Source organism: Odontomachus brunneus, unplaced genomic scaffold (assembly GCF_010583005.1).
Source record: "Odontomachus brunneus isolate Ranch 3 - 2012 unplaced genomic scaffold, Obru_v1 Obru_scaffold_021, whole genome shotgun sequence".
In the NCBI taxonomy this organism is placed as follows: domain Eukaryota; kingdom Metazoa; phylum Arthropoda; class Insecta; order Hymenoptera; family Formicidae; genus Odontomachus; species Odontomachus brunneus.
The window spans coordinates 1,660,635-1,676,063 of NW_022639471.1; the positions used below are offsets into that span (position 1 = coordinate 1,660,635).

Consider the following 15,429-nt stretch of genomic DNA (forward strand, 5'->3'; position numbering starts at 1 on the left):
CTCTCTCTCTCTCTCTCTCTCTCTCTCTCTCTCTCTCTCTCTCTGAGTCGCGAAAACGCAAGACTCGGAATAGAAGGATGACAGAAGAATAGGAAAGAGAAGAGTTCTTGATAACTTCGAAATTATAACTCCCAATGCAACATACGGGGGTGATAAGGATGACGAACATTTCAGCGGAGTGATATATTTTCGCGAAGCGCTTATTTCTGCAGTCCCCGGTGTGTACTATATACGCGCGACTATTTATGGCAAAAACACGATCGCGTCGCGTGATGAGTCGCAATTAGAAGGCCACGCGTCAGACTCGGCGTACTCACGTTACGACTCGGCCTGGGACCCTCCGAGCGCATCAGCTGTCCCGGACGACGTCACGAGGACTGCGAGGATTCAGCTGCCGCGAGTTTTACGCGCCTCCGCGCCGCGCGATAAAAGCGGATAAGAACCACTCGCATAAACGCACACTCAGACAGCACGACATACACCGATGTGTACACATACGTAGGTGTGGGCGAGTGCGCGCCGGGGGCGGCATGTGGGGCACGTGGTGGCGCGAACGCGCCACCGCCGTTAAATATTATTCCACGTCGGGCCGATGAATTATTGAGCGAGCAGAGAAGAATAACAGGCCGGAGACAACCGGTCGAAGTGGATGCGCTCGCAGATAGCTCCGCGATTGCATTGCACCGTGCACCCCGCGTTCGCACTCAGGCCGAGCTGATTTTATTATGCGCGTGCTTGACCTACCCTCATGAGGAATATTTCTTCCGCGCCGTTACTCGCGCCGTCTCCGTGGAACTTGTAAAAGCGACGCATATAAAATATGTATATTTCTGTATAGACACGATGTGTAGCGAAGGAAATGACGGATTTTTATGTCAGATGTTATTTTTGTGTCAGGAGGTTGTGGAAGTTCGTTGAATTTTCAGCCATATTTTTTTACTGCAGAATGTCGGCCTATTTCTCTATTAGAAAATTCTATATTAATTTTTCTCTTCGTGTAATAATTGATCTCTCAAACTAATGAAATTATCGGCTATGCGACGGATTTACGCAAGCTCCCAGTGTACATTCAATATATACTTATATTATTTTTAATTATGCTCATTTTATTTTGTGTATATATATATATATATATATATATATAGGATTTATATATATATATATATATATATATATTTAGGACAAATAATATTTTTATGTATTGATATTTATGACACGATACTATTTTACAGCATATTAAATGTAAAAATATCGATAGCGATAAATAATTTTTAATCACCAAATAATTTTGCTGAGCTGCGCTCGGATTTAATGATACAAAATGGTCGACGCATATAACAATATATCTCACTATGGTCGGAGTATAATGAAATACTAATTGAGTTATAGTGTTCAAGTTATGGCACGCAGTTGAAATAATAATCATACGATAGTATTCACTGTCGGCAGTGAGAGGACACCCGGGGAACGACGAATGTGCGCAACCGAGCGCGAGAATAAATAGCGCTATATTAAATGAAAATCTAAGGGTGCGAAACTATTTCGTCCGGATGACGCCCCTGAGAAATGTAATTTAAGCGATATTCTCGTCGTCGAGCACTCGAAACAATGGTGGGAACGAAACGTATTCTCATATTTTCCCGTCGGGAGAAAGAGAGAAGGAGAATGACGAGACCACATGCCGGCCTCCTAAATGACGCAAACCGCGCGAATAATTTCGAAGCGCACATTTGCCACTCGTCCATCCGTCGTAATGCGCTGTCCATTCAATGTTCGTGCAAAAATCATAGATATTCATCTGGTATTTAGATCCAGAAATTGTCTTAATATTTGAAATATTCATTTAAGTCTCGTTGTTGGTAGTGCTTGGATAACGAAATCAACAATTAGCGGCCTTCATGAACGACGCGAGATAAAAGTAGACAGAGAGAGCTGCGATGAATTTTTACTAATAGTTTATGAATTCGTTTTTATTTTAACAACTGAAAGTGCATTTTAAGAGGAAGAAGCACAAATGCGTTGGATGACGCTACTTGATTATTAATATGGAATTAATAATCAAGAAGACGACGTGCCGTGCGGAGATGCTGAACGATGAGTTCATTCTCTTTCTCGAGACAGCTTCTGCGATACTTTTACCTCTCGTCGGATCCTTGTTTTTGCAAGAAGGATTAGTCGAGAGAAAGGGAAGGATGTTGATGACCGGAACACGCAGCGTGAAAAAGAGCACTTTTAAGGACAATGCCGTGGTCGCTGGAGACAGCCGCCGCCGCTGCCGTCGCCGTCGCCGTCGTGACGTCGGTCGCTGCTTCCATCCCACGCATAATTAGGCGACGAGAGCGACGAGGTACGCAGCTACATGGCTAAATTATCTTCCAGACATAGGCGACATTATTAAGAGTTAGACGCGCGACGAACGCGCAAGTGCGTGCGTGCGTGCGTGTCGGTGAACTCGAGGTGGCGCGATAAAAATATATTCACGCTCGTCACAGCTTTTGCATCACGCTCTCTCTTCGGCTGAAGCTCGAGAAAATAAAGAAAGAATATGAAGAAAAAGTAAAGAGAAAAAATGCTATAGGATATTTTCTGAAATTTCAATAAATACTCTTTAATATCATAACGTTTGCTTTAATCATTTTTTGTATATCGTAAAATTTATTTTAGAAATTAAGTTTTAATAAATTCTCCGATAATCAAGTGTCAATTCTAGGCGAGAAAAACAAGTGAATAAAGTAAAGAAATTCTAAGATATTTCCTGAAACCTCAGAAAATATTTCTTTTGTATACCATAAAATTTATTTTAATATATATAACTCTTTCTATAGTATTATAAAACTTTATTTCTCAGACATTAAATTTTAATAAAACCTCAAATTATAAACGTCAACTCTAGACGAAAGGAGCAAGTGAGTAAAAATGTTAAGAAATATATTTTCCGAAACCTTAGAAAATATCCTTCTGTGTGTACCACCGAATTTATTAGCGTCTCTTAGTGTTTGTCTATTTAATATCGACTTCGTGCGCATGCAATTATCAGTTTGGTGAGGCAGATTAAATAAGACAACAGATTAAGGTGAGGAGATTTTCTATGTTCCACATTGTTTAAGCGCGCCCCAAGATAAACGTTTGCATGCCAAAGTTACCCTTCGTCTCGACAGCTAATTAATTATTCCGGTCGACGCGAGAGCGATTAAATCCGCCGAATCCAGATAATGAAGTGGCGCGACTTTCGCCTGGAAACTCGCTCCAGAATAATTCCGGGCTTCCTCCCTCACGCTCTGGCCTCTTTAAACTCGTTTTCCGCCTATTTCGTCTCTCTCTGCCATTATTCGCGAGTCTCAGGGCGTTCTCCCGCAGATCTTAATAAGCGGCTCAGAAATAACACGGTTTCGCGGTGCCTCGCGCGCGGCTGCAACTTACATTTTACAACGTGCCCGCTCGGACGTGATGTATCTCTCGTTTAAATCGAGACGCTGAATTAACCGAGCGTAATCTGCCACCGCGGAAGAGAAACGTACGAGGCGTCACATCGCTGCGAGGATTTTCCGCCAGGTAAATCCGGCTGTCCGAACGTTTGGGCCTCGAATTTAATTCATCGGAATAAAAAGAGAGATAATCCTTTCATTTTTCTATTCTCACAAAGTCGCGTTTCGCTACTAGGGAGTTTTTATTTATCACACCCGACAGAATTTGCAGCGACGGGAAAAAAAGACAGAGAGAAAGAGGAAGGGAGAGAGAGAGAGAGAGCACGGTCGAAGTGTCGACGTTTTCCCATGTCGACGCGTATGAACAATCTTCTCGCGTGTTAACAAACGCGAATCGTCCAGTGCGTCCCGTTCCGTTCAACCAAACCCTTACCTTTCAAACAACGTCCAGCCCGTCCGTCAATTGCAAACCGCGACCCGGAGGAAAATCCATTACAACGTCTCCGAATCCGGCGAATCGAAGCGCGCAACGGTCAAAGAAGCACTCGAGATGTCGCAGGAACCGCACGCCGACCGCGACCCGGTCATGAAAGCGATCAAGGACAGGCTCCTCAGATGGACCTGCGAGCGACACGCCACCGACTGTCCCCTCGACAGACATCTACTACGTGACAAAGCCTTGGAATTGGCCGGCGAGCATGAACTGACCGGCACGTATCTACGAAATCCTCGTGTGTCCTCGAAGGGTTACGACGCAGAATAACCCGTCTCAGGGGTTAATACGAACGCCCAGTAAGAAGGTCGGCCTGTCCTCGTCCTCCCCGCGAGGAGATGGTCGACTCGAGGGATAACAGGCTCGCGATAGCGCCGTGGAACGGTCCCGCGGACATTCCAGGACGACGTTTTTTGCGATCCAGGGCACTTCATGTCAACCCCTTGTACAGATCCGCGAGATAATTTGCCGGTCTTGTCTCCAAGTTCCGTCGACTTTGAGGAATGATCGGATCTGAGAATAATCGACGTTTGAAGCTCGAGAATTTGAAGCATCCTGCGAATAGGAAAATTATGTCATAAGCGTCCTAAATACTTATATATCAACTAACTTGTTTATTAATATTAGATTGATTAGAAAATCTCCTCTCATAAATACTAAGCAAGTTCTAATACAAAGAAAGTAGTTTTCAAATAGAGAGATTATCAAAAAATGAAATATGTATTTTTTGGCAAAAGACTTATACCTTCAAAAGAAAAAGACTTTATGGGATGTGATAATTTTAGTCGATGCTAATTAATATTAGGTTGATTCAAAAGTTTTCTCCTATAAACACTGAACAAAATTTGATACGAGCAAAGTAGTTAAATAAAAATTTACTAATGAATGAAATATATGTATTATTCTAATACAAAGAAAGTAGTTTTCAAATAGAGAGATTATCAAAAAATGAAATATGTATTTTTTGGCAAAAGACTTATGCCTTCAAAAGAAAAGACTTTATGGAATGTGATAATTTTAGTCGATGCTAATTAATATTAGGTTGATTCAAAAGTTTTCTCCCATAAACACTGAACAAAATTTGATACGAGCAAAGTAGTTAAATAAAAATTTACTAATAAATGAAATATACATTTTATGAGCGGAAAAAACATTTGCTTGGATTAATAAAATTTCTGAACCAGAAATCTTTTTAACTTGAACAGAACTGTGTAGTAACTTCAACCGCAAATTCGGATTTGTTTATATTTCACGAAAAATTTGGTTAAACGACCAACTTCTTTCCGCGTGGAGACAGATTTATACACTCAAAGAGAAAAAATTATGATAATTTCAACCTGATATTAATATTATATTAATAATCTCACGCTCCGCGGTTCTGGCCAGGCTTCAAATGTTCCGACAGATGGCTAACGTGTTTCCTGAAGAGACACGGCTTCTCCCTCGACCCGAACGACTCGTCCGGACCGGTCTTCCGCAACTATCGATTATGGATCGACGCGATGCGGTCCGTCATCACGCAGTACAAACACAAGGACTTCTTCCATTTGGACGAATTAACTATGTACTCCGACGTCTCGCCCGCCGGCGTCTCCTCGGCGATGTTTCATTCAGCGCGCCAAGACGCTTCTCTGAAGAAAACGACAGTGCTGATGTGCTGCAACGCCGCCGGCACCGAGAAGTCACCGCTCTTGATCTGCGGCACTTACCCAGCCGTGCTAAAAGGCGAGGATTACGTGTACACTCACAATGAAGATGCCTCGATAAGCGACGAGCTCTTTAGGGAGTGGCTGAGCCGATTGAACGATCGTATGTCGTGCGGCGAGCGGAAGATCCTGCTGCTGTTGCATAGGGATCGAGTGAGCGCCTTCCAAGAATTCGAGCTGAGCAACATTCGGCATATCTTCTTCCCCGAGAACTTCCCGCCACTGCTGAGGCCCTTAAAGAGGGACGTCTTCCACTTTGTGAAGATGATCTACCGGAGCAAGTACGTTCACGCAAATGTTTGCTTGATTGTCTGACGTTACGATATTCACAGCTAGTTGCTCAATCTGGCTTGGCTAATGCCTTCGTGAATTTTTTTTCCCTTGAAAAAATTTTCAAATCGTCATTTTGAAAATTTTTCCAAGGGAAAACAAATTTATAAAGGACGCGGCACCAATCAAGAAAGCTAGATCAAACATTTTCCTACAACATGGAAGTCTACGATATCAGTTCGTAGTCAGATCTTAATTTGAGTCGCAAAGTCCTAAGTTAATCTTATGATACTTTACATTTGATTAGCTACGAAACGTTTGAAAATGAATTTAGGACTTTAGAACTCGAATTTAAGGCCAGACTATGAATAGCCAATCATGGTCGGCTCAAGGGTAATCAGCTCACCTCGCGATAGCATCGTGAAACGGTGCTGTGCACGTTCCAGAACAGTGCTTTTGCGCTCCAGGGTGCCTTACGTTAATTCGCAAAGAGCCACTTGCGGAGGATTCATACGTTTCCTCTCGATGAGGAAACCGTCGGTGCTTCCGACGACTTAATTATCCCAATGACTGCAAGAAATTATCGGAGATATTCGCCGTAGGTATGTGGAAGGAATCAAGGAACGTGGGCGCCGGTGGAACGTCGAGAACGTAGTGGAAAGCTTGTTGGAAGCTTGGCGGAAAGTTCCGCGCGCGCTTATTATCGCCAGTTTCCAGCGAACGAGCTTCAGAACCGACGACTGCTTCCTGGAGATTGATTGTGACGCGTGGCAAGAACTAGAGGCTGGGATTTCTTTCGAGAGGTTCGTCACGTTCGATGACGATCTTTCGACGCCGCGAAAACAGCGCCGATCTTCCGGTCACAATTACAACCTGAGGACCAGAGAAGAGATCATTCTGGTGGACGATAAGTTCGGTCCCAGAAGGGAGCTTCCAGCCGAAAGAATCTTCGACGAGTCGCAAGCGGACGGAGACTCAAAGAGAATTCATGGAAAGGTGGACATTGATCGGAAGAAGAAGAAGAAAAAGAATTCGTTGAAGAGATCTCACGAGGAAGTTCAACTGGACGAAGACCTTCTCGTAGAGACGATCAACATGACGTCGACTGATAATTCAATTGCTGACTCTGCTCAGGAGTCGAGGCGTCACGAAGAAGTCGTCGCTGCTTCGCCACCGGCGAAGCGCCCGAAGATAATCAGCATTGAAACCTTCTATGTGGCGAAGGAACAGCGAACGGATGCAAGCACTCAAAGCACTGCCGAATCCGAAGAAATCAACCCGACTACATCGAGAACAAACGCGGATCACATTGTCCAGGCAATCGATGACACGATTAACTACCAGGAAGAGGGAAATGGAAACAGCGAAGCTTCGAGCAGTGGTGAGCAGCGATCGATGGAGTCCTCACGGCGAATCGATGTCTCGAACGCGGGCGATTTCGCGTCGCAACAAGTGTGCGACGATATTCCCGCCACTGATTCGGAGAATCCGAACACGTCGATGGTTTCCGGAGTTATCCCGGGAAAGGAGGCCAAGTCGAGCGATGCGACGCCGGCGATGGACGGAAACGACCGCCATTCTTCGCGGCAATCCCCGAAGAGAAAGCGATCGCGTTTCGTCGACGTCGAAAAGCCGCTGGATTATCCGGACGACGGCGAGCCGGAGCGGAAAAAGTCGAGGTCCGATTGCGATTGGGCGAAGCGATACGAGACGACGTTCGTCTTCGGCTCGTCTGAACTCGCGCCTGGCAACGAAGACGCGCAGCAGCCGAGACCGAGACGACTATGCGAGGCGCAGAAGAGTATCTTCACCATAAGGCCCAGGAAGGATTAGAAACGACTCCGGTGAGTGAACGCTCTTCTCATATCACGATGATGGAAGATAAATGGAGTAGATAAGTAGAAGAGTGTGAAGGTGAGTAACGCATCGTTCTTTTCAATTTAGCAGCCAGAGGTATGGAAGCCGGAAATCTAACGAAAGTGTGTGTGTCTGACGGAAGATTCAACTTGCGGAAGAAGCACAAAGCTGACAGTGCAGTGAACGTTCTCGAGCGCCATGTGTGATAAATAAGTTCCCAAAGTGACACGGAGCTGCATTGACGTGCAACACAGTCGTGCTAAATCTTTCATTTTAATACCCCTCTCTCCTCCGCTTATCGATCAACGCACTCATGTAAACGATTTACGAATTACGATCGGTAACGGGGCAATTGTTGTTAATTGTTTATTTATTTATTCTTCCGTGCTTTGCGATTGGATGTGGCTTCCGATTTACACATTCGTACATTTATATATTCATGTGTTTTCTAACTTTCATTCATTAAATTTAATCGACTCAAAACCACTTATACTAATCACAATTTAAATTGTCTGATCTAAATCTGACTTCAACTTAATTTACATTTTGCATCTCGCACTTCAAAATGTTCCAGAATATTCCTCCTCTTCTCTATTATCTTTTAGCTTTAATTATAACTATAAGAAGCTATAAATTATAAAAGATTATAAATTATAAAATAAAAATCATAAAGATTTTTTTATTTCACTTCCTCTCTTTCCTCTTACTTCTCTTCACCTTTTTTTCTCCTCCACTTCTTCTTATCATCTTTAAAAGATTATAAATTATAAAATAAAAGTCATAAAGATTTTTTTATTTCACTTCCTCTCTTTTCTCTTACTTCTCTTCACCTTTTTTTTCCCTCCACTTCTTCTTATCACCTTTAACCTTTCATTTTCACTTTGCAACTTACCACCATCACACTCCCATGCACATACACTTCCATGTCTAAATCGGAAGTCACAATTGCTGTTAAAGATAAACCTAAAAGAAACCTAAATCTGAATAGACGACGCCGTTCATGAGAGACACGCATTCGCTTTCGGATGTTCTTCTCACGAAAGTCCGCAGTCTCTCAAGATATTAGTCGGAGACGCGTTAAGCGAACAATACGGAACTTGACTTACGGTCTAAGCGAAAGTTAATAGTTTTCCCGGTGATTCGCGAAATCGTCCCGCCCCGGTGGAAAATTGCGTCGTTCGTTCCGGAATCATCAATTCGAGCTGGAAGCTTCATCGCGCTCTTCCGCCGGATTTCTCCTCCTCCTCCTCTCCTTCCTACCGGCCGGATGCAATTTCTCCGGATCGTCGTTTTCGCAACGAGGGCGAAACAAAGTTGCGCCTCTCTCGCTCGTAAGGGAGAAGTGGATCCGTAACAGGTTCCGAAGAAACGATTCCCGGACGACCCTTAAATAATGCGACTTGTATACCGCGCCGGCGTCTCGTCATATGTGAGTGATGCTAAAGGATTTATAGCGCGTCGCCACAGACTCGTAATAATTTACAGCCGGTGCCGCGCCGGAGGAATCTTGCGTTAAAGCGACACTTTGAATTATCTCGAAAGATAAAGCCTGAAAGTGCGATATTTAATGAAAGTAAAAAATGAAAGCTAATCTAAAACATCACAAGTAAAAATGCAGTTTGAAGTAACAAAAATAACGACAATTTTCATTTTACACAACACAAGATTGTATTCTGTGACATAACTTCATTTGATTCGGAAAATTTCAGAAAATAATTGCTCAGCTCTGTGCAGAGTATTTGTCACGTCGTCGAATGGCAAAAAACTAAAGCGACTGAAAGGACAATAGGAATAACAGTTTTCGATATTAGTTCTCGTATTCCCCCATTTTCCAATATCGCCATATTCCATAATTCGATATAACGAAACATCTCATTTAACTAGATTGGTCATTCGTTGAATCCTCTTACCGATATTACTTCATTTTTACTTCATCCTAAGAATGCAGGAGATCCTTTTTGTCATCAGCCAGGACTTCGCCAAGAGAAAGACAAGGAAAAAATATTCATTGGAATATCAGTTCTTTGCTGCTGGAACGATCTTGGCGAGATCTTCGAGGGCGCATCAATTAAGATATAATTCTGTGGGACGCCTCAAACGGTATAGATTCTCACAAATCTATCACCGCCTACTCGAAATTTTCACAATGTCGCTGTCAGGCTGATGCAATTTGGTGGTGTAAGTTATGCGATCGTCTCCTTCAGCAGGAGCGGCTGTGAAGAGACATGAGTTTAATGCGCTCCTAGCTGTACGATACGCGGCAAGCGGCATCATTGCGCACAGTACGTGTCCCAGTCGGCGAGCGAGATGCAATTTATCATCCTGCAGCCTTAGCAGCCGTCGTCGCGCTCAACATAATCGATTTCCGTTGCACTGCACCATTATCTTTCGCGGATATGAACGTCGTAGATCTTGAGTAGTATTTTCGGAACGTGAGTAAATTCCCACGGCCCGAAAGAATATTAAGACGCTTCAAACATGTGTACGGGGGATTGTCCTGGAATTCTAAGAATGTTCCATGAAATCGTGGGAGGGAACGTCTTTAAGAGGACTCACGCTTCGATTTGTCACGTCATCTCTTCGAGACATTTCAGAATTAACGTCTTCTAGTGCAGATTTAAAGCGACTGCGATCACCAGGACAAGATTTTTTCTACATAAGCATATCTACAGATTCCTTTTCTCTTTATCGCTATCTTCTTTAAAGAGTTTTGAAGAACTGAATATAAAATATATTTAATTTGTATTTGCGATGAATTAAAAAAAGTGCAGTAATTTAAGTAAATCAAATGAAATTTAATATTTTACGAAACTTTTTCGAGCATATCATTTAAGAATTAGAATTAATTTTATTTATAAAAATATATTGTATAATATACGTATGTTACTGCAAAATTTGTACATGCTTGTCAAGAAACATACGAAAATACAAATTCAAAGTAATGAAATTAGAATGAAAGAAAGGTGTTAATTAGGATCGTAGTGCCATCTAGCAGAGTCGCTGAGAAATCCATTATGCCCAACGGGTTTGAATCTCGACTAAATAAGATTTGAGACTTGGTTAAATGACCTGTTACTTTTATTAAAAACCTTCACGAGTTACCATTATTCTTACCGACAAGTCAAGGTTGTTTAATATATGATATTATTATTTATATAGAGTAAACGAATTTATTTTTGTATACATTTTTTCAAAAAATATCCTATAGTTTTCAATAACTTCCAACATTTCTCTATATTTGTATATCCTAATCTTTTCCTTAAAGGAAAATATTAATTTATTTTTTTTTTTTTAAACAGGATATGGCTTAAATTACTTTCGTGAATAAGTACAAAATCTGGAAATACTTTGAATACCAGAAAGATGCTAGAATAGCTGCCTGTGGAACTGAGATGCGAGTTTTGTCAGAGATCTTACAGAACAAAAAAAATATAGAAACATCACAGTGATTTGTTTCGGTGATAGGAATGTGAAAGTAGAAAGATATAAAAACACCAGGAAATCGGAAAAATATAAGTTTGTCGACATTGTTAACTACTCAGCAGTTCTATTTTTTTAAATTGAGCCTCTTGAATGACCGATAGTGCTTTTTTCAGTATTTCGCAGTGTATCATTGACACGTCTTGATCAGCGTCCACTGTGATCCAAGTGTCGTCCTTCAATTTGTCGTAATTAGCGTTAACACGCGCCTGAAAGTCATCTTGCTCGAATCTCTCTTCGCCCCAATTGTTACGTTGCTTTTGCTGACGTTTCGACACCTTGAGAAGCACTATGCAGTCAGGTTTTGGCAAGCCTAGGTCTGGCTGTTTGCACCAATTCAAGCATCTGCCTGTGTTAGCTGCCGTGTACGCGGTCCCGGAACTCGCGTACCTGTCCACCACCAGAGTAGTGCCAGCCAAGAGTGTCTTCTCAATGTCCTCCTTGCACTCCCATCGATTGGCAGAGAATAACAAGTGGGCTGCTTCAGGCGGGATATTTATTTCTTTCGATAAGAAACCGTTGAGCAAACTTCCAACAGGAGTGTTTCTATCTGTCACAGAATATATAATATCTCTGTTAGAATTCACATGGAAATTTTTTTATTGTCTGTTTTCAATTTTATTGACCTCAGATTTTCTTTCTGTACTTAGACTTTACTTCTATTCGGATATTTATAATAGTCATACACGCAAAGGAAAATTTCTCTCAAATTTTTTTGCATTAAGTAATTACTCTTTACTTTTAAATCACGTGACACAACTTATCAAATTCGCGACTGTCACATTCGATATGATGTCCACATTGATGCAACATTTGCAACGGAAAGCGCAACAAAGCGAAAACAGGAGAAAAGAAAAACAAAAAAGGAAAACAACGCGAAGTGTGACTGCGAAGCTTGTCCTTCCATAAAGACAATGATATTGATTATATTTTATGCATAAATTGCAAATTCGCCGAGTGTCAAACCCCTAAAGCCCATTCTACAATTGCGTAAGCGTAGTCGTGATCGTAAGGGTCAACCAATCCGAATGTTTTATTTACTGATTGCTTTATTCTGATTGGTTGTCGTAATCACATACAACCACTTACAACCACGTTCACGCAATTGTAGAATGGGCTTAACGTATAAAGAGTTATTTCCCGCGCAAAGTAACATAACCTACAATACGACAGTCCAGTTATTCATTACTTACTTGGGAAACCGTGCGCTTTCGCCGGGATTGACATCTTGTTCAAAGCGTTTATTAACATCTTCACCTGGGTCGACTTGCCCGCCCGATCGCAACCCTCCAAAACAATTAACGCACCGCGTTTACTGCACATGTCTCGCGTGTATGCACGTTACGCCGCTTCGTAAAACCAGATTCACATCGTCGCAGCGGCGAAGGCAAATTTCCAGCCGAACGTCGACGCCAATGCACGTCCATAATTTCCATAGAGCCGAATCTTATCTTTGTAATTTTCCGTCGTAACTTCACTGTATAACTTTTCATCAACGCCACAGCGAAATAGCTCCTAATGGAACGCTGCAAATTCTAATTCGCAATGGCGTTTAAATCAAAGTTAAGTTCGAGCAACTGTATCGGCAGTGGATAATTTTTCAACTCATGATATTTGTGGAGATATCCATAGTGGGAATATCCATTTGTGGGAATATGCGTGATATTATCCACTGCTGGTACAGTTACCGTCGCATTCCATTGAAAGAATAAAAATCAATTGACCAGATGATAATTCAATGTACTTTGCAAGTCAACAATAAAATAAAGTTTATTTAAACTGGAGTTGAAACACGTCACTGCGAATTTTTTCAAATTTTCCACATTCCTGATATTGTCATCTGTCATTCAATAAAATATCTTCTTTCACCATAACGAACTTTGCGAAGAAATGAAGAAATGTAAGTAAACTTCAATAAAAAAAAAAAAAAAAAATCTCGGGCAGAAAAAGAGAAATTTCAGACGGTCGGAGTAAAAACTCGTTCGTGCGAAATATTTTAACACATTATTTTATTTGGTTTTTTCCTTAAAAAAAGAATGAACTTGAAATCGATCGTCGGGTTACTTCTTTTGGATTCTGGCGAGTAATGACTGGGCATTGTTTTTCGAAGCGACGATACACACTAAGTTGCAAATTAAACTAGCTATGTATATATGTATATATATATAATATTTATATATAAGATAGGTTCTTCGCGTTCCTCTCTCGTTTACAGCATAATACATCAGTAATAATGCATATTTACGTCTTCGTATTCTCCCTGTAAACTCTTTCTCTCTTTCATACACACACGCACACACTATCTTGTTCGCTTCCTTTCGCTCTCTTCTTCTAGCACGCGCTCGCATTCGTTACTCTCTCGTTCCCCTTCATTCGCACTCTTCATTTGCGCTTCCCAAACGTCGGTATTTTCAAGAGCTAAAGAATTACGTTATATACCCTCGCACACGCAATACGTTTTCTCTCCCTCTCTCTAGCTCACATTCCTCTCGTTCTCGCGGCACGACACGTGGATCACTGGCAGATTACGTTCCACGTGCGCAGCATTTACTTATCTTTCCTGAAGAAGAGAAATAACACACAGTCGTGGCGCGCGCGCGTCGTCACGTGACTTCCGTTCCAACAACAAGTGGCATCGCATTTCCCCTCCGACATAGATTCATTGGTGAACACTCGAACGCAATCCGGATTACGGAATACACCTCGCGGGCCTGCTACGCAGATTCCTCGACGAATTTAATCGGCCGGCAACCGCCACGGCGAAAATTTGTCCGCGATTCGCGTCGCGAACTTCCAATCTGCTCCGCGCCTCGTTTATTCGTTCCGGAGCGAGAACTTCGTCGAGGCGAGGTCTGCTCGAAGTTATTTGAAAAGAGTCCCGCTATGAGTCGTCTTTCGTTTGTCGCGAGGTAAATGAACGTCGACATTAAATCGTTATTACGCGATGAAGATTTGCGTCGTGAGACTTCCGCGCGCGAAGACTTTCCCAGATTTCGTCGAAGAATCCGTGGAAGAATACATTAGGTGAAGGGAGATACCGTCGCTTCGCGTGTCCGCGACGAAGAAGAGACACCCGGGCGCGGCCGGGAAGAGGGACGTGTTCCGGCGGTTCCTCGATCTCTCCGCGATCGGCCGAATCGCGCGTCGAGCTCAGCGTGACGCGCGCGAGCGCACGAAAATGATTAATTATTATTATTATTATTATTATATGTATAAAGGTACAATATCTCTCTTCGCTCGATTTTTTCTTAGAGAAAAAGAAAAAAAACAAGTGTTTAGCGTGTCCATCGCGTATGTATACGTCTCTACATGTATGTATAAGTAATATACAATAAGTTTACAGTGTGACGGGAAGCACGACGGAACGTCGCGCGGATGCGGCGACGCTCGTGATCCCCGACCGCAAATATCTTCCTGCTCGCGTCGCCGCTTTTCTCGAATCGATTTCCTGCCACGAAGTCACCTGCGACTCATTCATATCACTCAGAGCAAATTAGCATTGCAGATCCAAGTGCGTAATTTTTAAATGCACAAACGTGTCATTTGGCTCGAGTTCTTTCCACACGTTACTTGCACACGTTTCTTTTGCACGTTAAAGCGTATTAAATGAGAAACATGTAAAAGGAGGTTAGAAAATAACATACTTAGATCTGCAGTGCGTGTGATTCGCTGTTTTTCGCTACCGCGATGTGATTCGTTGGTCATTTCGGGACGGTGTGACTCTTTTCTCCATGTACGAGTAAAAGAAATCGGAACAAAATTCTTTTCTCTTTATTTAAGATCTCCATTTTCTATTCAAAACGTGTTCTAACTTTTAATACTGTATAATTTCCTCTTTTTCTCTTTCAACATGAAGGAAAGCATGGAATGGTTGACATTTTAACTGTTCCTGAAATGACCCACGAGTAATGAGCCATACTCAATAGAGGTTGCAATACTTTTTACCTTGTTGAGTCTCGCAACGCATCCGACAGGAGAATTTCTATTTTAGCAATTCTCAGAAGATACATTTTCTTATTGGGCACGTCGCGGGACTCAGAAAAGCGAAGTAGTGTTGCGACCTTCTGACTGTACAGCCGGGGAAAAGCCGGCGGGACGCGCAGGAGCGCGAAGAAGCGGTCGAAATTCGCGCCACGAGCGGTCGCGCAGCCGTCGGACTGTCGCAGCCCGCCATGCTTCCACGTTCGCGCGCATACGA

The 15,429-nt window shown here is 42.4% G+C and overlaps 3 protein-coding genes across 5 annotated transcripts in view; 1 reads left to right on the forward strand and 2 right to left on the reverse strand.

Annotated features, from left to right (window-relative positions):
- The window catches only part of LOC116842105 (putative gustatory receptor 2a), a 13,541-nt gene extending 9,559 nt beyond the window's left edge, over positions 1-3,982 (reverse strand). Inside the window, exon 1 of one of the 2 annotated variants that reach the window (XM_032810827.1) lies at positions 3,859-3,982. The gene's annotated coding sequence lies outside the window, so the exon portion shown is untranslated. Of the gene's footprint in view, positions 1-317; positions 365-3,858 lie in introns of those variants that run through there. The other variant, XM_032810826.1, reaches the window with a different exon arrangement.
- LOC116842104 lies at positions 3,833-8,236 on the forward strand. 2 transcript variants are annotated; one of them, XM_032810824.1, is made up of 4 exons: positions 3,833-4,135; positions 5,305-5,905; positions 6,497-7,738; positions 7,839-8,236. In XM_032810824.1, the coding sequence occupies exons 1-3, from the start codon at positions 3,976-3,978 to the stop codon at positions 7,725-7,727; spliced, it is 1,992 nt and encodes a 663-aa protein (XP_032666715.1). In that variant the 5' UTR covers positions 3,833-3,975; the 3' UTR covers positions 7,728-7,738; positions 7,839-8,236. The 2 variants fall into 2 exon arrangements, with proteins under 2 accessions (XP_032666715.1, XP_032666716.1); XM_032810825.1 differs by having other exon boundaries at positions 7,842-8,236.
- Positions 8,237-10,758: 2,522 nt separating this feature from the next.
- Positions 10,759-12,767, reverse strand: LOC116842125 (thymidylate kinase). The gene is made up of 2 exons (XM_032810871.1): positions 12,425-12,767; positions 10,759-11,781 (listed from the first exon to the last, which is right to left on the reverse strand). The coding sequence occupies exons 1-2, from the start codon at positions 12,552-12,554 to the stop codon at positions 11,282-11,284; spliced, it is 630 nt and encodes a 209-aa protein (XP_032666762.1). The 5' UTR covers positions 12,555-12,767; the 3' UTR covers positions 10,759-11,281.
- Between the last annotated feature and the right edge of the window lie 2,662 nt (positions 12,768-15,429).

Bases quoted from the DNA above. Each gene is read 5' to 3' on its own strand.
- LOC116842104 (XM_032810824.1), top strand. From the start codon at position 3,976: ATGTCGCAGGAACCGCACGCCGACCGCGACCCGGTCATGAAAGCGATC. The intron at 4,136-5,304 runs GCACGTATCTAC...GGTTCTGGCCAG, and splicing joins CGGCGAGCATGAACTGACCG to GCTTCAAATGTTCCGACAGA. The intron at 5,906-6,496 runs GTACGTTCACGC...TATTCGCCGTAG, and splicing joins AAGATGATCTACCGGAGCAA to GTATGTGGAAGGAATCAAGG.
- LOC116842125 (XM_032810871.1), bottom strand. From the start codon at position 12,554: ATGTGCAGTAAACGCGGTGCGTTAATTGTTTTGGAGGGTTGCGATCGG. The intron at 11,782-12,424 runs GTAAGTAATGAA...ATTCTGTGACAG, and splicing joins GAAAGCGCACGGTTTCCCAA to ATAGAAACACTCCTGTTGGA.